This window comes from Orbicella franksi, chromosome 13 (genome assembly GCF_964199315.1).
Source record: "Orbicella franksi chromosome 13, jaOrbFran1.1, whole genome shotgun sequence".
In the NCBI taxonomy this organism is placed as follows: Eukaryota; Metazoa; Cnidaria; class Anthozoa; order Scleractinia; family Merulinidae; genus Orbicella; species Orbicella franksi.
In genome coordinates this window covers 20151021-20173520 of record NC_138157.1, presented here as the reverse complement: position 1 = coordinate 20173520, position 22500 = coordinate 20151021, and the positions used below count along the sequence as shown (strand labels likewise).

The 22500-nt window shown below is 39.3% G+C and overlaps 3 protein-coding genes and 1 long non-coding RNA gene across 6 annotated transcripts in view; 2 read left to right on the top strand and 2 right to left on the bottom strand.

Annotated features, from left to right (window-relative positions):
• LOC145465700 (uncharacterized) overlaps window positions 1-2686 on the bottom strand; it is a 2862-nt gene extending 176 nt beyond the window's left edge. The window contains exon 1 of the mRNA XM_081449470.1: window positions 1-2686. This exon is cut by the window's left edge and continues 176 nt beyond it. Coding sequence (XP_081305596.1) covers window positions 436-2301 — 1866 coding nt within the window. The 5' untranslated portion in view covers window positions 2302-2686 and the 3' untranslated portion in view covers window positions 1-435.
• Window positions 1-5395, top strand: part of LOC145465701 (uncharacterized) — a 6003-nt gene extending 608 nt beyond the window's left edge. The window contains exons 2-4 of one of the 2 annotated variants that reach the window (XM_081449472.1): window positions 2712-2915; window positions 3699-3848; window positions 4764-5395. In XM_081449472.1, coding sequence (XP_081305598.1) covers window positions 2712-2915; window positions 3699-3848; window positions 4764-4844 — 435 coding nt within the window. In that variant the 3' untranslated portion in view covers window positions 4845-5395. Of the gene's footprint in view, window positions 1-2693; window positions 2916-3698; window positions 3849-4763 lie in introns of both variants that reach the window. The other variant, XM_081449471.1, reaches the window with a different exon arrangement.
• Window positions 5396-16073: 10678 nt separating this feature from the next.
• LOC145464933 (uncharacterized) overlaps window positions 16074-22500 on the bottom strand; it is a 19357-nt gene continuing 12930 nt past the window's right edge. The window contains exons 3-5 of one of the 2 annotated variants that reach the window (XR_014041472.1): window positions 21448-21636; window positions 18102-18222; window positions 16074-17433 (exon numbers count right to left, since the gene is read on the bottom strand). This is a non-coding gene — a long non-coding RNA (uncharacterized LOC145464933). Of the gene's footprint in view, window positions 17434-17840; window positions 18223-21447; window positions 21637-22500 lie in introns of those variants that run through there. The other variant, XR_014041473.1, reaches the window with a different exon arrangement.
• Window positions 19650-21448, top strand: LOC145464932 (uncharacterized). The gene has a single exon (XM_081448744.1). It carries the CDS (start codon window positions 20312-20314, stop codon window positions 20669-20671), a length of 360 nt encoding a protein of 119 aa, XP_081304870.1. The 5' UTR covers window positions 19650-20311; the 3' UTR covers window positions 20672-21448.

Genomic DNA, 22500 nt, shown 5'->3' with positions numbered 1-22500 from the left:
CCACACCCATTTCCGAACCTTTGAAAATAAGGTATTTTAGGAACCAAATATCTCAACTGAGAAACACAGCATAAAGTCCAAGTTTTGCAAGCTTGTATATAATATTGTTGACTGTGAAATGAGCCACTTTCACGTAAAAACCTCAAATATGTTTAAAGTTATGACCAGCTACTGAAACATGGAAAATTTGCCATGGTCTACGCAAATTTCATTGCTAATAACTCCTGCAATAATGGTCAGATCAACACAAGAGTGGGTCATTTCACAGCTATGACTGTCTTATAGGTTCTCTGAAAATTTCACACCGTTACCTTAAATACTTTTTACAAAACAGTGTTCCCAGTGTTCAAAATCATGAAAATTTGCATATTTTAGAAAATAAGACTTAAAGTTGATACACTTAATTACCACTAGGATTTGAATTTTTTTAGTCTCTTAAAAGGCCCCAGCCTCATAGGAGGGTCCTTCATTTGCTTCTAGGGTATCTGTGTAACCCTTTTTCCATTTTCTAATGTTCTTTCGCCGTTTCTTGGCCAGTTCCCCACTCTTTCTTCGCGAATGACGAATTCTGTCACTGTCTAGCTTTGCGCAACTCCTCTTGCAGTGGACACCAGGCACAATTCCAAGGTGTTTTAGTACTGAAATAAGGCATGTTGAGCCATCATTAAAATGAGCTACTCCCAAAAAGGTTGCAGTCTCAACAGTTGGCAGACTTGAGTGGGTCTCTTTCGTAGCACGCTGCCAAATCAGCCCATTGACACTCTCATTTTGGTTTTGTGTTCCACCGTGTGTGCACTTTGATAGAAGGCTCTCCTCACTAAGGGCTTCAAATGTTGGCAAGATGGCATTTGCCACAGCCTCTTTCATGGGCTCTTTGTGGGCATAATCTGCTGTTCCCTTGGCAATGTCCCTTTGGAACCCACACCAGGAGTCTTCTCCTTCTGGACACAGGTCATGATCAGGGTTTTCATCCGTAGATCTGCTGTGATGCCAAATGGCCATCACTGCATTCTGCATTGCTGTTATGTTATGGGTGTTCTGCCTGATGGCCTTTCCAAAATAAACTTGGAGTTTATCTATTCTTTTGTCTGTCAGTCTCCCTGCTCCACCAATTGGTTTGCCGTCAGCTAAAGGAGTCTTGCCCAGTCTCTTTTTGAGTGAACGTAGGCGTGAACCCAAACGCTTCTGTACGTGGCCCACACATTCAAGTTTTTCGATGGCTACATCTCCATAGACAGCTTCTTGTACTAAAAGCTTGTGTGCTTTACTGTCACCATCTCCAAGGAACTCCACGTACCGCATGCCATGGCCCTCAACAGACCGTTGAAAAATGTTCAGAATCCCGGAAGCATCCATTGATCCTGAAGAGCCTTCAAAATTTGCATGACATTCATGTTGATGGCCATCCCACCACTCATGAAATTCTGCTGATCTCTCTTTCCCCCTCCATTGCATACACTGCCTGCATTCTTTTGACATAACCTCGCAGTCCAGAGCCTTTCCTGTGACTGTGGAAAGTGCTGTCACTACACCATATGCTGAGGAAAATCCTCTCTTTCGCCACGTTCCGTCTCCTGACACAGCAATGTCATACAAGCCTTCTTCATTGGGTTCATAAAACTCTTTTACATCATTTGCTGCTTTAGACATGCTTTCTTTAGCAACAGATTCGGTTGCATCTCGCACAGCTTTCACATGGTCACGGTAAGCGTTCTCATTCATGGGTGGCAACATGTTCATGACACATGTGAACTTCACAAGTCCTTGGTGACCAACACCAATGTTTCTCATAGCTAACACAGCTCTCCTGTTCACCTCAAAGGCTTGTTTATTCTGTATTTTAGCAGAAGTGTAAAATTGGCGAGTAAATGAACATTTACCTCCAGTGCACTTTAAAATGAGAAGAGAAGCCAGACCCATTTTGGAATCTTCATCTTCCTCGAGCGAAAGAGCTACACGTTTACAAGAAGGGCAAGGTAAAGACTCAAATACCGTGGCAAGAACAGAGATGTCAACAATTCTAAAGCCTTGCAGGATTTCACCTTCATTTTCGGAGCTTTCCTCGGAAGAATCATCCGATGGTGGTTTCAGTTTTCGCACTGAAGCTGGCAAGGATTTGAAGCTTTCGGACTTCACGCCTCTCGCCGCGTGCTCTTCATCCCCACTCGACTCGTCGCTTTTCTCGGTCGATTCTTTCGACACAGAAGCAGCTTCGGTTGAAGAATTACTTTTCTTTGTGTACTGGTTACCAGTAAATCTTCTCTTTTTTCTTTTTCTACTGTGAACTTTCGTTGGAGGCATGTTTCGCTAAGAATATTTCACGAACTAAACTGTAAACAATGGCTTTCGTCGCTTCCACGTTTTATGTCTAAAACGATGTCGTGTAATTGCACAACGAAATGTCCCCGCTTTAGCCTGAACTTGTTACCAGTCTTCCCATCGCTTGAGGGCACTCACAGATGAATCAGAGCAGAAAAATCGCCCTTTTTTGCATCAAAACAACGCGTAAACAACATTGGTTACCATAGTAACCGATCAAGAACAAGCTCAAACTTCGCAATTTTGGGCAAATTACGCACTATAGGGCAAAAATATCGAGCTGCTATTGAAGTACAATGGCTAAAGATACTATAAAATGCAAAGTCACAAAATACACTTTTTTTTCGATTTTTGGCCTATCGAGCCACCTTAAGTCATATTTTACATTTCAGGCCCTTCTGTCCGCCGCAATAGCCTGTGCAGCTCAGTACCACAAAGACGACGGCCTGTCAAACCTGTCTGAGTGGGAGTTTGAACGGGCATCCCCGTTTTATGTGGTGTTCGTTGTCGGACTTGCGGTCGTGTTTGTCGTGTTTGTCAGCTTTTTGTTTAACTTGAATAAGAGGTGTGGATCACCCAAGGGATGGGCTCTGTTTGTAAGTATATCAGTGCTACTTTTTATCTCAATCTGCAAAGCAGAACACAAACTTTACTTTGTAGCGATATGCTCTACATACAGTACGTTTTAACACTGTTCTGCCATTATCTCTTAAAAGTTAGCATCGTCTGGTGTAGCTTTGAATGCGCAGCACAAGGTTCCATAGTTAATTTTAAGAATTAGAGAGATGGTCGGGTCAAAAGATGGGGGACCAGGGATTAAAAAAAAGATGGTCTGGGATCAAAAGATGCACTTATTAAGTAGATTAGTGTATCTTAATACATGATTCCTTCGCCATTACTCACCATGAACAAGACCTGATCCGTTTTATTTTTGAACAAAAGAACAAGTCTAGCCATGAACTCATCATCAGAGCTTTCGTTTTCGATCTTTTAAAACGGCCCAGAATACTTACGTATAGGTTTTTTTTTTAATGTTATTTTTATCACTCGCAATACCAACCCTATTTACGATACTATCATTACATAAAACAGCAACATACTACTCACAGTACTAACCTTACAATGCAAGTTGACAATACCATGCGTTATTTAGCATATCGTAACATGACTCAATGTTATCTTATATATAGAGTTACCCTTCAAAATATTTAAAGATCACACGTTGTAATTATCTTAGATTTGTATTGGGGTTAGTCTAAAATATGATGACAAAAATAAACAACTAGAATTAAAACAGAAAGAAATATAAAATTGTATCAATGAAACAATAGGAATATCTCAATTTTAATTTTATTTTTTTTGCTTGTTTGTCATGTCAGGTGACGGGGTTCTCGCTGATCTGGACTGTGTTCTGTGCTGTTACTTCAGGATTTTTCAGTGAAGTTGTTTTCCAGCTACAAGAAGACAATTGGGATGACTCTACAGATGAACGCATTGAGTGGCGCTACCAACACGCTCAGGCGGCCGTGGTATGAACTTTCTTTTTCCTCTAATTTGCCGTTATTCAATTGCCAAACTGATGCCGTCCTGTGTAAGGCTGGGGAATTTCGATATGGCTTGGGAAACGTTCTTAAAAATCTATATCCATGAATTGGACGTTCGCAATTTTAGCAGCAGTTACCACGTTTTCTCTCCCATAGAAAGAGAGAGAACTCTGGAAACAAGATAACGAGGCTGTTGGGATAAACGTCATGTTCAGTATGCGAGTAGTCCAGCTGGCGTCGCGTGAATACACATATGTGTTATAAGACATACAACTAGACGAACAGGCAAAGAAACTTTCTCAGACGGGAAATAATTGGACTACTTTAAAGAGAGTATGTGTAGCTTGTTAACACACTTGACAGTTTGAAATCGTTTGTTCGATAGCAGGGTCGACATTAGAGAGAGGATTGGAGAGTTAATTAAATCCCCCATATAGGCTTCGTTCCCAAGGTAATCCCTCTGAAGTCAGTTTTGGACATGGTGTTCAGTTTTTCAGCTTCTACAGTAATGCTATTCCACGCGTTGCGGGATGTTTTCGCGAAAATGCATGTAAAGCCGCATGGGCCGTCAGCGTGAACGAAGTCTGCGTCACAGGATTGAATATTTCTAGATTTCTAAAATTTTTGAACCCGGAAGTGTTCTAAAAAATAGCCTGAGAGGGATTACCTTAGGAATGAGGTCTATATTGGGGATTATCTCACCCACTCTTCATCCTCTCAGGCTGAGCCTCAACTCTAAGCCAATTATTTAATTTCCCTTACTTTAATAATGATATTGCCAGGGAATCTCAGCAAGTTCTCTCAAGCCTTCTAAGGCCCAGTTCTGCGCTTTCATCAAATACATTATAGGTCAATTCCATAACCCTCTATTCCTAATTGCATCCTCTTTCTATTCTTCAGATTCTTGGATTCATTTCTTTTCTGGCATTTTTGGTGGACACCATACTGCACTATCGAATTACCACGTCTACTAAGTGGTAAACTTAAAAATAGCGTTTAAAAACTCAAAGAGCTTCGTCACGATCTCAGTGATACTCTTTTTCAATATTTTTTAAGATGGACCAGATTTAATGCAAATCCCGAAAAAAACCAGCAGAATTGTTATCTATGGTAGGCAATCAGCTCCGGTTATTTTAAACCAAGCGTAAACACTGATGGTTTAAAGTTAAAGAGGACTGAAACAGCTTGGTAAAATAAATGCATAAGCTTCGTACAGGGATAAAGGGCGTGGTAAAAGCTTGGCGAGGGGAGCAAGTTGTTTGCAGTCTGGGATATCGTGCTAGCTTTCTTTCCCAGATCTCGCTCGGCTTCCCTCCTCCCCCCCACCCGCCGCTCGCTTCACTTTAACACCCTTCTTTCTCTGCATGAAACGGAAATTCTCTTTGTCCTTTGTATGTAGTTTACATTTATAAATGAAACTGATGTAATTGTTTGGCATAAAAAATGAGAAATCTGTGTTATACTTTTTAGTCAACCCTCAAGAAAGATTCCTTAACACACTGACCATACTTCACACGAAAAAAAAAAAACTACCAGAAAACTCTCAATGCATAAATAGTCGCCAGATCTAAAAAAAATTAGGTGACTGCCTACCCTGGGTGCATGGTATGTCTTTTCTTCTCGAGGAATTTTAAAAGAAATTCTAAGAGCGAATAAAGAGATGTCGATACTCGAAAATACCCTTTACCAGTTTTCTCTTGCCAATAAATTTGAACCAAAACACCTCCAGTACCTTCTTCCCTCCTCCCGCCCTCCCCTCTTGCTATGATGTTTCAAGGTCTGTGTGCTTAAGTTATGGTGACCGGCTATCAGGCCGAGTTTTTTCGCGCTGTGGGGAAGAAAAAAGACCTTGGTAATGAGGCTGTCATACATTTCTTTATGCGGTCTCACGCAAACACAGGGCGTAGTTGTTTGAGCGACCAGTAAAAGGCAAGAAGAAAATATGGAGCGCGGAAAATCTTCCCTGATCGCAGGTATAACTGAATGAGATAGACAAATAATAAGCCATGCCCATTTTTCTCTCTTGAAGCTCTGTGCAGAATGTTTGTCTCGTTTTATTAGTTATCAGTGTTGACTTCGATTTATCAATTACAATAAAGCACAAGTTGTTCAGCCAATCAGGGATTTACGCGAATGATACCTCGAGATGGCGAAGAAAACACCACTAAACAAAAGTATTATGAATGAGCAGCTAGCTAGTCACAATGGCTGTGCACGTGTATAAAATATCCTGGTACATTTCATAGCAGTCATCTGTAAAAAAAAAAAATAACAACAGCGTGAAATAAAAAAATTCTACGTTCATGAAGAACTTGAGCCACAACGGTGAATTTTCTATCTTTACATTGATGTGGAAAAAAATCTAGTTTGAATAACGAACGATGACTGAAATACAATACAAATTGATATTATTAACTAGACATGTATGGCCATGTGGTATCCTACCAAATCCCTAAAGGACCTCACCGATATCTGGAAATTTGTATATGCTAATTTTAACTTTGCACCGAGCACGCTTTTAGAAACTTTATTGAATTTTGAATAATTTGGAGTTAGCTCGTTTTCGTAAACAAGTCAATATCGAAGAGCTCTACAGCAAACGGATTGAGACAACAACTTGCAGAATCTTTGTGCTTAATGGAGAAACAGAGAACGCAAGAGGGATTTCAAATCACTGGTGCAGCCAGTTTGTTTCTACGGGAAAAGAAAATACTGAGAAGCAACAGAGAATCACAGTAGAGGTCTTGCGGAAAACACAACTGGAAGAATGCATCTCGGGAAGTGTTCATCACCAAAGGTAAAGAGTTCACATTATTTTTCGTAGTTAAGTTTAGTTCATCAATTTGTTTTCCATTTGGACGAATAACTGAGCACAAAAGAGTAAAATTTGCTTCAAGGAAATTCTCGTCCGTTCTTGTTAAGCGCGGACTACCAGTCGCCATCTTGGATTAAGCAATGACGTAATTTATGACTGCCAGGATCACAAATTTTTAACGAGGAGCGCAGTTCATAGCGCAGCAGTACGGGGCGGGGATCTTGGAACAGTTTTCAATTTTACGCCGACACCACACCCTCTAAAACATTTAAATGTCGAATAAAACATCATTACAGGTAACTGATAACCAAGTGAAAGGAGGGAGGGGTGGGAGAGGGTATTTGTTCCCGCTCTTCTTCAGATGCGTTTAGTTCCCTTTTAACCAAACTCCCCTCAGTGCTTCTTTTGTCGATCCTAACTTGCCTTTTTTTTGATGCGGTCTTACAATCTAATGAAATTCATAGAAAGGCTTCATGCGTAATTTAATACTCACGTAAGGCCGCAGATTGGTTTCAAACTACACCTTTTGCTGTTCATTTACAGAAAATAAACATTCATTTGTGTCCAAGTTTCTTTCATTATGATCATTAAACTCTCAGTAACACCAATATGACGTAATTTATGACTGCCAGGATCACAAATTTTTAACGAGGAGCGCAGTTCATAGCGCAGCAGTACGGGGTACCAATATGACCTTCATTCGCCGCATTAAAGATTGTTACCTTCATGTATATGGTTGCATAATAATGCAATTGAATGTTAGTTCTCGTGCAAATTGTGTTATTGAAAGTCTTTTGTTGAAAACTGAATGTCGTAAAGTGTAAATGATTGTCGTTTCGTGACAACGAATTTTTTTTCGACCAAAATGAAAATACACTTAGAGTCAATGAATGTCAAATGAAGGTATTGTTTTTCTTTTGATGATTTTGAATGTTAATGCATATGTAAATGTTTTTCTTGAACGTTCCTTACGCGCAAATGAAGGTCATATTGGTGTTACTGAGAGTTTAATGATCATAATGAAAGAAACTTGGACACAAATGAATGTTTATTTTCTGTAAATGAACAGCAAAAGGTGTATTAACAAACGTTTTTTGGTGACACCTTGGGGACTTCTCAAAAAATATGAGGGGTGGGAGGGGGAAGTGGACTGGAGCATTTGAAAGTGAGGTGGATAGAAAACACATGACCCACCCCATCCATTTGATACAAAACTGAGTGACCCACCTCTAAATGAAGGTTGAAAATTACATCACCCACCCTCTATAAGTGACGCCTTTCTGCTATCGTATCGTGGATCCACAGCTACTTTGACAATGTTATGACGAAATTCATGGTCAATAACAGGACAGACCCATGAAAAACTGACGTCAATTTGTTAAATCATCTTGCTTCAGTTAAACCAAAACAAATCATATAAAGACAACATTCACAATTAAGAATTAGTCAATAGCATTTGTACAATAACGATGAGAGTTTAGGTGAATTTCTCTAAGGTTTAAGAAACGTGCCTGTAGGGCGATGCGAAAAGTTGGAGGCGCGAATTGGCGAACCCGTACTTCAGCGATAACTATTTTGTCCAGTTCTCGTTCTTTCATGATTTGGGACAAGGAGAAAAAAAGTATTTTACAGTTTGATGCACTCAGAAGGACAAATTTGATACTGCAGTTTATTCCCCTTGCTCTAGGTGACTACTGAGCTTAGGTAACCACCTGGAGGTAAAGAGAAAACGACGACTAATTTAAAACTGCCACCTTTACTTTCAGAATGGTCAGAGGATATTTTACCAACTGTGGGTTTCCACAGATTGAAATCAAAAAGTCAGTAAGTCTAAGCTTGCTTACTAAGGTTGAGTTTTCTGAGTTTCTTGATCTGTTAGGTAAAGACTTCTGCCACGCAAAATTGCTCGACAAAGATTCAAACTTGTTTAGAAATTAGACTGTCTTTTATATGTACGCAAAGAGGAGCTGGTAAGCAAATTTTCCCCTTGAGTTTGTTGATCTGTAAGACAGGCAAGATAGAAACGTGTCTAGAATTTGGACTGTGTGTATGCGCTGAATGTATCTTGAGCTTTGTACAATAGATGACGAACTGGCCCACCCTGGATGGTGGTTCCACCCTGAAAATTTCCTTCCTAAGTTTATTGATTTGTGAAGCACTGACTGGTCCTACATCAGCCAAATTGTTAGCACAAAAATAAATAATTCCTTAATTTCGGAACAATTGGACTGTCTGCATGTGCTAAATGGATCTTGAGCTTTGTACAAGAGGTCTTGGGTGTAAGAACTGGCCCACAAGGGAGCTGGTTCCACCCTGCAAATTCTCTTCTTGTGTCTCCTGATCTGTGAAGCATAGACTGGTCCTAATATACATCCAAATTGCCGGCAGAAGACAAAAATTCTGTTTAAGATCAATTGGACTGTCTGCATGCGCTGATTGGATCTTGAGCCTTGTACAAGAGATCTTGGGTGTAAGAACTGGCCCACAAGGGAGCTGGTTCCGCCCTGCAAATTCTCTTCCTGAGTTTCTTGATCTGTGAAGCATAGGCTAGTCCTACATCCAAATTGCTGGCACAAAATAAGAATTCGGTTTAGGACCAATTGGACTGACTGCATGCGCTGATTGGATCTTGAGCTTTGTACAAGAGATCTTGGGTGTAAGAACTGCCCACAAGGGAGCTGGTTCCACCCTGCAAATTCTCTTCCTGAGTTTCTTGATCTGTGAAGCATAGACTGGTCCTACATCCAAATTGCCGGCAGAAGACAAAAATTCTGTTTAAGAACAATTGGACTGTCTGCATGCGCTGAATGGATCTTGAGCTTTGTACAAGAGATATTGGGTGTAAGAACTGGCCCACAAGGGAGCTGGTTCCATCCTGCAAATTCTCTTCCTGAGTTTCTTGATCTGTGAAGCATAGACTGGTCCTACATCCAAACTGCCGGCACAAGATAAGAATTCTGTTTAGGACCAATTGGACTGTCTGCATGCGCTGATTGGATCTTGAGCTTTGTACAAGAGATATTGGGTGTAAGAACTGGCCCACGAGGGAACTGGTTCCACCCTGCAAATTCTCTTCCTGAGTTTCTTGATCTGTGAAGCATAGACTGGTCCTACATCCAAACTGCCGGCACAAGATAAGAATTCTGTTTAGGACCAATTGGACTGTCTGCATGCGCTGATTGGATCTTGAGCTTTGTACAAGAGATATTGGGTGTAAGAACTGGCCCACGAGGGAACTGGTTCCACCCTGCAAATTCTCTTCCTGAGTTTCTTGATCTGTGAAGCATAGACTGGTCCTACATCCAAACTGCCGGCACAAGATAAGAATTCTGTTTAAGAACAATTGGACTGACTGCATGCGCTGATTGGATCTTGAGCTTTGTACAAGAGATCTTGGGTGTAAGAACTGGCCCACAAGGGAGCTGGTTCCGCCCTGCAAATTCTCTTCCTGAGTTTCTTGATCTGTGAAGCATAGGCTAGTCCTACATCCAAATTGCTGGCACAAAATAAGAATTCGGTTTAGGACCAATTGGACTGACTGCATGCGCTGATTGGATCTTGAGCTTTGTACAAGAGATCTTGGGTGTAAGAACTGGCCCACAAGGGAGCTGGTTCCGCCCTGCAAATTCTCTTCCTGAGTTTCTTGATCTGTGAAGCATAGGCTAGTCCTACATCCAAATTGCTGGCACAAAATAAGAATTCGGTTTAGGACCAATTGGACTGACTGCATGCGCTGATTGGATCTTGAGCTTTGTACAAGAGATATTGGGTGTAAGAACTGGCCCATAAGGGAGCTGGTTCCACCCTGCAAATTCTCTTCCTGAGTTTCTTGATCTGTGAAGCATAGACTGGTCCTACATCCAAATTGCTGGTACAAAATAAGAATTCTGTTTAGGACCAATTGGACTGTCTGCATGCGCTGAATGGATCTTGAACTTTGCACAAGAGATATTGGGTGTAAGAACTGGCCCACAAGGGAGCTGGTTCCACCCTGCAAATTCTCTTCCTGAGTTTCTTGATCTGTGAAGCATAGACTGGTCCTACATCCAAATTATATATCGGCCCAAGAAAAAAAAAAAAACTTGTTCTTGAGACTGGTCTGGGTCCTACATGGAAATTGCCGGAACAAGATACAAGACTCGTTTAGGAATAATTGGACTGTCTATATGATTATAAAATTGATCTGGAATGATAGTTCTAGTGTTGACTCGGGAACTGAAAAGAAAAATTAATACCCCTTTTAAATAAAACTTTTTTTACTTCCACAGGTTTTATGATCAAAAGCCAAAAATGTTGTACAGAAGAATCTTTCGGCAGTTTACAGGTAAGCTCCCTTTGCAACTTCATGGTGGCTGAAAATAGGTCTGCTTTGTGTACATGTAGAACTGCCTTAATTAACATCCACCCGCATTTGGTACAGTACAAAAACTATTTCTCAGTACATTAAAAGCTGCTTTTTGTTCCACAAGAGGGGCAAAAATTGCAGGTGAGGGTCAGGTGAAATATCTGGTGTAAATCTTGAAGTCAATTGTCGCTCTACAATAAGTAGTGAAAAAATGGTGATTGAACTGGCGATAGTCCTAAGTATTGATTATGAGACGTCTTCACTGCGGCATGCCTGTTGGACATGAACCAGCACAGTATTGACACGAAGTAGCCAGGTCAGAACAAAGCAGGATAAAAGTTGAAAGAAAAATGGTTTTTTAAAGTGGAAAATAATTTTTTGTATTGGGGAGAAAATATATCTACTGAAAAAAATTATAGATCTGATAATGCTTGTACTGATTAGAAAAACGTACCTCCAGAATAATTTCTTAAATATGTTTACAGTACTGTAATTTTATAAATATCTTTTTACAGACTGTAATAAGCATTTTTGTTCTATAGACTGTACAAATATTTTTGTACAGATCCCTATGTCAGTTTAAAACCAAATCATAGTCCCACACCTCTTTTTACATTGTTTTACATTTTACGTTATTATTTTGTTTTAAATAGATTTATCTTAAGGTAGTTTATTGCATTCAGTTAAATTACTGTTGTGCAACAAACAGTAACGGACAATAAAATAAACGTAGATGTCTTTATTTTGGTTTTAGTCTTGCCCTTATATTTTAAAACGGCAACTTGATAACTAAGTAAGATAAGGATAAAACATTAATTTTTTCCTTTGTTTAGTATTAGGTATCAACAACGAGCATCTTCAAAGTTTGAAAAGATCGCTTTCCAAGGTGTCCTGCACGCTGCTGGAAAAGCTCCTCGAGTAAGTTATGTTAACATGTTTACCGTGAACGTGGATGTGATTATCTGTGCTATGCCCAATCTTATCTCGTTCATGTCAACACACTCGACTATTCCAAGTTTATCAAATTTAAAATCTCTGACAAAATAGTTTAGTCTGGATCAGTCAATGGGACAAAATTATTTATCACATACTTGCTATTTTATTATGACATCCATTCAAGTCAGTATGTTATCTTAATATCAATTAAGGGAGAGACTCGCCTTCTCAATTGAAGGCAGGTTTCGTGTCGTATTTCTAGCTCGGATCTCGAGTCAGGGACATGCAACGGTTGTACTCCTTGGAACATGTTTTCTCCAGACGGGTTTTGCTGGCTAGAATAACTGGAGGCTATCCTCATTAATCTAACCTTAACCCTTGTTACCTGTGGGTTGTACAACACAATGCCCCCCCTCCCTGCCTCCATTTTCATCCCACGGAAGGTGTAGATATGACCCTTGTATCACTCCCTAGTGTGTTCATGTTAAGTGTAAATTCTCTGGTTATGTGTCTGCTGCTTGGGAAATGTTGACAGGGAAATTTGCTGGGAAGTAGAATGGGACATCAAAGCTGGATAACTGCAAGCACTTCTACCGATCTCTGGCTTGAAATCCTGACTCAAAATCCTGATTCGAAATTCAAGCTTGTGATCCTAACGCGAAGAAGAAGTGTCCCCCGATTTAAGAACGTTTGCGCTAATTGTTTCTGCGCATCCTTACTGCGCACGCAAATTCACACGCCACGTCACGCATGAGAGCGCGCGCTAAGTAATAAAATGAACAATGATAGGGCAGATGGCCATCGCTATAGCTTTGCCTGGATTTAACACTTTTCAAATGGTTTTGTTACCTTCCACAGATTTAAAAATGAAAGGTGGCTTAAGTGTTGAATGCGTCAATCTTACGTTTCGCCAGAATGCAGGTAAGCTCAGAAACACTAAAAATAGGTCCACTATGCATGCATGCGAAACTTCCATAATTATCTTTCATCCACAGTTACTAACGACTTATTTTCTGAGGGTATCTCTTGACAAATCACTTGACAAAGCTTGTCAAGTAACACCTCTCAAGTGTCATGTGTCACTTAACACATGACACTTGACATTTGGTTTGATTGTAATAGTTGTCAGGATTGAAATTGTGGGCCAATGTTTAAATTGCCCTTTTAAATTGCATTTTTAATTTAAGAATTTTTAAAACAATCTATCCGTCGAGGCCGCTTTGAAGCCTTGACGAAAATGTTCTTTTGTAGATCTTAACCGTATATGAGAAGTTTTAACACGCTCTTACAAGTCTGCAAAACAAACTTAAAAGCTTCGCTGAGTTTTAAATGTTTTTACCGATTTTTTTTTTAAAAGAAGCAGAAACAATTTTCTTCGTTGACTGTTCGGCCATAGAACATTCATGATGACAGTCTTAATAGAAACAAAAGCGTGCACTATCCTGTTGAGGCTATTTCCTCCTTTCGCGCTCATTAGTTATTTCTACGCATCCTTACTCCCCACATAATTCAAGTCACAATATCAGGTTATGTATCGACCGCAAGTGCGAAGGAAGAAATACAAGTAACGATATAGGGGCTGGCACCGGTTTTAACTTTGCTTGCAGATTACTCTCTTAAATGGTCGGCTACTTTCTTATCATACATCGCTTCCTTTCAGTACTGGAGTGAATCCTGTAGCTGTCCGATTACAACATGATTAATATATCAACATTTTATAATAAATGGGTAAACTTTCAATTATGAAGGGTGCTGGTTCGACCCTCGGAGAATGTTTAGAGGAATGGTGATTCCGTGAAACGAGGGCCAAGGCAAAGAACTTCACACCACAAAAACGTCAGGGAGACTGAGCACTAGCTTTAGGCACTGGGATGTCTGGGGTCTGGGAACGTGGATTACACATTGTTTCGTGAAATAAAAAAAGAATCACCAAGGTTGAAAGTATTCTTGAACAATAGTGAACTTAGATAAAAAAAGAATAACATTTGTCAACAAACCCTGGTGGCCATATACTATAAAGCACAAAATGCCGGATAACAAGAACATCGGATACAGCGAGCTTAAGTTTCGAAACCAGAAGAAAGTTCGTTAAGCCGGTTGAAGCCATGTCGGAGGTTTTTTTTTCCAGTCCAAATATATTATTAGTAAATAAGGTGGACGCATTTTGAGCATAAAGTATATATTGCCAGAAGTTCTTCGCTTTTTTTCTTCACTGTAAGCAATTGGATTTTACTGCTGTAGAATTGATAGAACATTTGTCACAGAGGGAAGGTTTGGTCAATTTTTTTGAGTGCGTAAAAAGAAAAAAAAGTCCTTACGTTTGCCGGGACCGGGATTCGAACTAGTGCCTCTGCGAGGTCCTGATGCTTGGCAATCCGGCGCGCACCAAACCACTGCGCCACCCGCCTTTAACACATTACGAGGCAAAAATTTGCAAAGCAATGTATACAAGTTTTAACCGCGCACTATGGTCAGCTGGAGGAACGCAAGCGGCGCACACAATGTTACTTTTGTAGTGAATGTTTTTTTGGTGACATTCTATTTCGCAACCATTCATTAAAAAAGATCTTGCGTATCCAGACACGAACGCGTATATAGACTGTAGAACATCCAAGTCATTATAAATTTGTCATGGTTACATCTCTCGCAACCCTCTTGGATGATAAAACGAATTTTGTCATTAATGGTCGTAGAGAAGAGGACGATGTCGTTGGTTGTTTGTGCTTTGGTATTTATAAAGTTAGTTTATTGCAGTCAGTGAAATCGCATGTTGTGCAAAAGAAAACGTAATAGATGTGATAACCGCAAGCAGTGAACGGCACAATTTGCATCGTATTTGAATTCATTCTTGCCTTTTACTTTTTCATTTATTATTCTTTTTGTTTCGTTTAGGTATCAACAGCAAACAGTTTTAAAACTTGTGAAGATGGCTTTCGAAACCTTTTGCTCGCTGTCGGGAAAGTTCCTTTTTTCATTTGTCTGTGAGCGTGAGGTAAGTCGTATTAATAACATGTTTACTCTGGATTTGAATATTTGAGTTATGCTTAATTTGACCTCGTTAATACCAAAACATTCAGTTAATTCAAGCTTACATCAAATTTAAAATCGCTGACAAAAAATATTAAGTTTGAGTTAAAAAGACAGGGTCAATAAGCAACTACTTGCTGTTTTATTATCAGATTTATTCAAATCAGTAAATATTGACAAGCATTCACGCCAATAAAACTCGACACGCATTAAGCGACGTTAAGGTACAGGATAAACACATTTTAACTGGTCAAAGCCTTTCATGGTGATATGCAAGCAAATTTCGCTAAGATTAGTTTTACAGAGCGCTACTTTTGGTACAACTACACGTGAATGTAAAAGTAAATATTGTTTGGTTAGTTCCACTGTATCAATGTCTTTCCACTACTTGAAAGATTGTTTAAGTCTAAGATGTCTTTTAGATAATACTTTTGGATTATTACTCTTAGCGGGAAATACTTGTGTTTAAAATTCTGGTTCTCCTCTTTTTCAGATGACATAGAAATGGCCAAAGATGAAAGTCAGTCTTGGATGGCAAGCAAAAAAAGGATGTGGAAAACCACCACCTCTCGGCAAACCACCACTAATTAGCATTTATTTCTTACTTTTTAGCAAGAGTTTCGAGATCCCATCCTTTTGGTACAACTTTGGACTTACGCATGCGCGTTTGGTATCATACTCTTGAGTAAAATTTTTCTACGTCTTTTGGCGGGAAACGTTTCCTGTGTATAAGTTCACTAGCACGCTCTCTCTTTCAGATGCCTTGAAAATGACCAGTTTCAAGAAGTGTTCAAAAAAAAAAATTTCAATCCTTGAATGAAGGCAAAAATTGATGTGGAACACCGCCACCTCCCCGCCACCACCACTAACTAGCATTTCTTTTATACTTTATAGCAAAGTTTAAGAGTCCTCATCCTTGTGGTACTGTAGCCTCTAATACGCATGCGTAATAGGTGAGCGTCTTAGCTGTAAGAAGTCGAGTATACTGTCTGTGGTGACTGTAAGTGACTGTAATTTCGTGTTTTGTAACCCGAAGTTCGAACTTCGGGTTACACTACACGAAGTTATCAGTTAGTGACAGTTACAACATACAGTGTACTTCTTACAATCAAGACGCTCACTTAGTACGCATGCGTATTAGAGGCCTTTGTACCACAAGGATGGGAGCTCTAGACTCTTGCTACAAAGTATAAAATAAAAGCTAGTTAGTAGTGGTGGCGGTGTTCCACATCAATTTTTGCTTTCCTCCCAAGATTAAAATTTTCCTTTTCTGTAACTCGTCATTTGTAACGCATCTGTAGAAGTCTTGCAAGCATAGCTTTGAATAAACTGACACAGATTTGTAGAGTGATAAAACTAATTTTGTAATATTATTACAAAGACAATACAATAAAAGTTTTTCAATTATTTTCAGTGTACACGTCTTTCGCGTAGAATAAACAACAATGTACTCGTTATCAGACCTAAATAAAACGAAGTCCGTAACCCTTCGTTATACGTCCGCCACTAAATTCTCAAGATGTGATTAAAATATAATCTTAGTTTACGAACTTTGTGCTATTTTGCTCTGATAACAGCGGCGTTTGTGCAATTTTGCTCTGATAACAGCGGCCTTGTTGTGTAAAGGCAATATTAACAAAATCCAGTAAAGTTTTACCGTACCGTGTGTTGTAACGACACTCGATTGCCTTTACCTGCAGTTGTGAAACTAGACTATAAGCTAAACGAACGCGAAAGAGAGATATTACAAAACCCACGAGAAAGATGACACAATTATGAATTTTCAGAGGTTCTAAAAATCGCTCTTACATCTCAGAACTACAGTTAATAGAATTATAAACCTTTATTCAGCGATTTACTGCAAAAATTACGAACGTAAGTTTAGAAATTAACCTAACCGAGCTGTGCGTCAACAACAACAAAAACATGTAAATTGAACTGATAACAGAACAACAGTCGATAAAATTATCATATGTATTGTTAATGTTATTGGAATAAACAATTTGAATGACTTGGAATTTCGCAGGTTTTCTGTATCATAAACAGTCACGTCTGTTCTGAAAATATGTATCGGTAAACTTGTCGCGCCTTGTAAACCAAAATACTTTAGGGAAAGAAAACTGTTATCGGTCTAAATCTTTCCCAGTCCTATCCATCCTCATTTCTGTTATGTTATCGTAAACATTTGTCGTCCCTTCTACAGTTAAGTGTAGCAAAATACTATTTTCACGTCCAAGTTTTCAACTCCTAAAAAATTAGTTTTTGCTACACAATACGGTAACAAAAAATATTTCTCAGAAGTAAGAGATATCTAACCTGTCACTGGTACATACGGTAGATATATTAACGTATCGGCAAGTTACTCAAGATATACGTGGTGTATGATCAATCCAAAATGACATCATCAACAGCTCGTCCAAGCCTTACTGCATTTCTTGACTGAATACCTGAAGTAAATGTAAACAATTTCCCAGCATTCAGTTACAGCAATATTGTTAATCATTATTTACACTGTATATTCATTACGACCAAAAAGCGGAGCAATAACAAGGAACACTTAGGAAACACGCGCCTGTTAAATCTTCAGAAAACAAACGAGCAATTTTAATTTCGAGATTAATATTTGTAAAACCTCATTTCGATTTTTCTACCGGAAAAATTACTTCACCTGAAAGTGACCATGATATCGTAGCCATATCAGCTCAGTGACTTGACACGGCCTCTGAATGGCAAATACACTTTATTCCAAAATGGCGACCAATTTATTATTGTTATGTTTGCACGTTAATTAGCCCTCTTTGCCTCATTTTCACTTCAAAATTCTTTTGTATTTTGCACATGTTGACGAGGCAAAGAGGGCTAATTACCATGTAAACAAAGGAATAATAAACTGGCTGCCATTTTGGAATAAGGTGTATTGTGAATTCAGGTTCGGTAATACGCAAAAACCATCATAGTTACATTGTACTGACAGCTGGTAAGTATGAGATTGCACAACTAGCGAATAAAAAATCACTTTGGAAAGAACGAAGATTGCCATGTATTAATATTGAAAGGAGAAATTTAAAAGCACAATACTAAAGAAAATGAAAAAGAATACAAAGGGTTTACTCACAACAGCAACATACCACGCCCTCCATCCACTCTGTCAAATGTTTCCAATGTCTTTGTGATCATGACCTCCTAGTCACACTTTTTCATCATAAATATCAGCAGGATTGATACAATGGAATCAACTTTAAAGTCAAAAAAGAGATATAGGTTTTTATAATTGCACTTGCGAGCCAGAATAGAAAATACTAACACTACATTAAACTTCTGTAAACGTACCCAACCAATCCCTCGCCGCGCGGGGTAGGGGGTGTGGGGGGTGTGGGGTGGGGATTCACCCTTCAAAAGTGAGTAGGGATATTCCATTACATAATGGGTGAGGTTCCTCTGTTAAAAGTGAGTTGGGATATTCCGTTAAAACCCAATAAACTCTTGTCCTGCGCCAGATCGAAACAGGTTTCCAGGCGAAATGTCAGAGAATGATAGATTTTTCTGACCCTTTTTCCTAAACCCTGAAATCGCAGCATCCATGCACGTTCAAGGAATATTTGAACAGAAGATTGTCAAAAATAAAGAACAGTTGTTTTTTTTTTTCGACGGAGGAACGGGACAGAACTGTCATTGCTTAATGGTTAATTCCATTCCTTCCCTTTTACACAAGTTATACGTAAAAGAAAGCACAGTTTTCTCAGAAAACAGAACATATTCACGATATACGCGGTGACGGCTCTCTTAATTTGTCCTTAAGTTCTCAAATTCCCACAGCAATACATGGCTTTTTCAAAGCAACTGTGCAGATTTGAAATCTTTCGATTTACTCCTTCAGAAATGATTACAAATTTATCGTGAGGTTATAACACAGTAAAAATTCAAGCCATCTTCATCTGCAAAAGAGCCGCGTTAACTCGCGCGAGCCCGAGCGCGCGTGCCATCACAATCGATTGACGCTAACACTTCAGTCGAGGGATGCTGCTATTTTCATTATTTTAGTTCAGGTGAAATAGTGTAAGCGTTGACAACTGTTTTTATCCTCAGGCCAATTAATTAGGAAGGTTCCACATTTTCCACCCCAAATAGCTTTTGTTTGAGAATGGCAATAACCTTAACTTGCGCGCGCACGAGCGCGAGCGTGACGTGTTAAAAACATCACAATATAGTCACTCAACGTACGTAGACACATTCGCTGAAAAACACTGTTCAGGTTGCGCGTTAAATTTTCTCCTGATATTTTATTCTCAAATTTGTGAGTATGGGTGTTTTACGATTCGTAAGACGTTTAAACTGTTTTGGTTCCAGTCAAAGAAAAGTCAAGTCCAGGTGAGAATCGTTATAAATGCTTGTTAGCTTAGTTTTCAGTTCTTTGTTGCTGTTGTTTTTACGGATAACAGATATGTTTGTTTTCGCGCAGGAGAAAAATGGAAAATGAACTCTGCAATTTGCATGAAACAATCAGAATAATTGAGGAAGATATTCAAACAACAAGGTTAGAATTTATTGTGATTCAAATTAGTTCACTAGATGTGTTCATTTTTCCCGTTCCTTTGTCAAGAAAGAACATCGCGCTGTCCCCCCGTCTTTTCTAGCTTTTAATGAAAATTCGACTATCAAACAACCAAGGCTCTCATGATATACACTGTATATGAAAGTTTTGCGCAAGAAACCAAGTCTTACAATAACTTTGTAATTGGCATGCTAACTGTTTCCATGTTTGCACACAGGAGCACTGTAGAGTTATGCGAGCAGCGACAAAGAGTTGCAGAGGAAAAGCAAGAGATGACGAGAAACACCAGAAGTCATCTGATGGCTCAAGTAGAACTCACTGAGAGTAGACTGGGGCAAGCTTTAGAAAAGCGCCAGATGTTGATGTCTGAGATCATGTGAGTATGAAAAACTAACAACAAAATAATACGAGACTGGAAAACTGTAAGAATTTTAAATAGAGCAAATCGACAGCGTATCATTCAAACTCTTACAGCACGGATTTACTGGAACGATATTTTTGGCCTTTGTCAGTAGACAGATAGCGAGACTGCAATTCATCTGTGGGGAAACCTATGTCTTAAATTTCAGTTTCCTAAAAAAATAATTTCGTAGTCGTATCGTAGTAAGATGTACAGTTAGTTATCTTTCGGACACGAACAAATTAACGCACCACTGCCTAGCGCTAAGTAACTTACAAATCATTTCAATATTATTCACCCCCGGGTACATAGATAAACTGCCTTAAATTAAAAACACGTTGCTTCTTTTTACAGTGAATGTGGCATTCGCAAAATGGCGCTAGAGGAAAAACTGCAAGCCATGGAAAGGAAGGCAAATTTCTTTCGGAATGATCTGCAGTGCGGTGATCCAAAGGAAAAAGCCAAAAAATGGCGGGAAAATCTACGTCGAGTGCGCTCACAGAATGACATGAACAAGGCGGTGCCCCAGCCGCCCCTGTTTCCCATCCTGGACTTTGATGACGATGAGTTCGCAATATGGGAGGCTTCTCGAGAATTAAGTTGTGATGAGGTCATCACAGAGACAGAAAACTGGGAGGAAAGCGCTGCAATCAGGGAAATGTTCCTCGATGACTTCATCCCAGAGACAGAGAATTGGGAAGCAAGCGCTCCAATCACGGAGACTTTCCTTTAAGAGAAAGCATTGCTATACGTGATGTTTTGTGAGACAAACAAGTGAACTGTTCTAAGTGTAATTAAGTTGTTAAGTGACACTGACATCGCTGTGATGTTTTCTTGACCTGTATCTGAAATGGGACATTCCTGTTTCAAGGCATAAATTGAACTTTTTGCAATAAACCTTTGACAGGGAATGTTATGTACATGGATAGCCCATGATAGTATTTTATCTACAGAAGTTTAATTTCAATAAAGATATTATACAGTTCAATGGCTTCCTTGGCATATATTTGCTCCAACACGACATAGAGGCCAAATGAGTGGTTTAACTTGTAAGACCTGTAGTATTCTTCAGAAGTTTAAACTGTCTTAGCCCCCAGGGTAAAATTAAAAGAAAGTAGTCCTCATCTACAGAAACCTTCTGCAGAAATACATATCACCAAAATTTGGTTGTAAATTTTTAAGTATACTGCATGCAATCGTATTTTTTTTTTTGAACCAGCTGCGAGAATGGGGAGTGGCTCTAAATATCTGGAGCTAAAAAAAATCAAGGGTACATTTCTACTAAAGATTTGCCAAGAGAACTAAAAATTGCTTCAAACAATGAGGGGACTAGGTTGGAAAAATTGGGGGCTTGAAAAAAATGGATTCAACTGTATCTGCAAATGTCATGTATGGTCAGAGTATACAGGTACAACCAGTTCAGACTACAAGGCTTGAAATTGGACCCTGCCCAGCAGCAGGTACAGATGTACACCCTGTAGGTTATTAAGAGAAGACCCCAACCTATACCTGGGATGGACAGCTTTTACAATGTAGATGAAGTTCAAGTTGTAATTACCTGCAGGTTTGAGGGGTAGGGTGGCAATGTAGGCCTCTAGTGTTGTTTCCAGCTTATGATGCAGCTTCATACATGTCATGACCTCATTGTGTGTCCTTCAGTAACAAGTACTTCAGTGTTATGATCTCCACCTCAGTGTGCTAAAAATTGAACAACGCAAATTAAAAACCATTAGTGAAGAAAAAATGTTCTCTCTTATGGTATTCTCTCTTACAGTTCTCTCTTACAGTGATCCTCTCAGGTATATGATAATTATTTTGTACAAGTTGTTCATTATTGTTGTGATCAGCTTTTCCATCTCTTCTAACTGTGTGCAACAGTTTTCCATAATGTACTATTACCACAAGCACATATTAAGTGATTCCCAAGATACTTTGCCTTCTTTCATGTGGTAAAAGGCCCACTGTTTCTTCACTACTTTAGAGCAGATAATTTTTCAGAAAAAATTTCAAATGCCTTATAAAGCAGTAAATTATTTTTCCAGTATTTGAGCGACAGAGATGGAAAAACGCTCTGTGCCCAGAAGTTAATTTTTAGCCTAAATACCCGAAACAATTGACAATGCTCAGAATACTCAAAAGCAAGGCCCCAAACATAACCTAGAAACTCCTAGCCACCCAAAACTGAAATTAATAAGATTAAGGACTTCAGGGAAAGGCAACAGTGAAATGGGTTAGGCTGTGAAGACAGAATATGATGCCACTAGGGTTTGGGCCAAAGGAATGTGGATGCTAAACAAGGCTAGAGTGATAGGCTACCTCAGCTCTAAAGCTGTGCAGAGCTACCAGCCCTTGAGCGGTAAAATCAACAGATTAAAATATCAGAGCTAAAGGCTGACATGCTAAAGGAGAAGCAAATATTGTGGGGGTGGGGAGAAAACTTGAAAACCCAACCAAGAGGTGGCAGCCCGAGCATCAGTAATCCAATTAAGGCATTAGACACCCTTTCAGGCTATTGTAGGAAGAGGGAAAACAATAAAGGCACTGGGGGAGACAAGCTAAAAC

What these genes read in the sequence shown, in the direction of transcription:
- LOC145464932 (XM_081448744.1), top strand. Translation starts at nt 20,312, where the DNA reads ATGGCGCTAGAGGAAAAACTGCAAGCCATGGAAAGGAAGGCAAATTTC.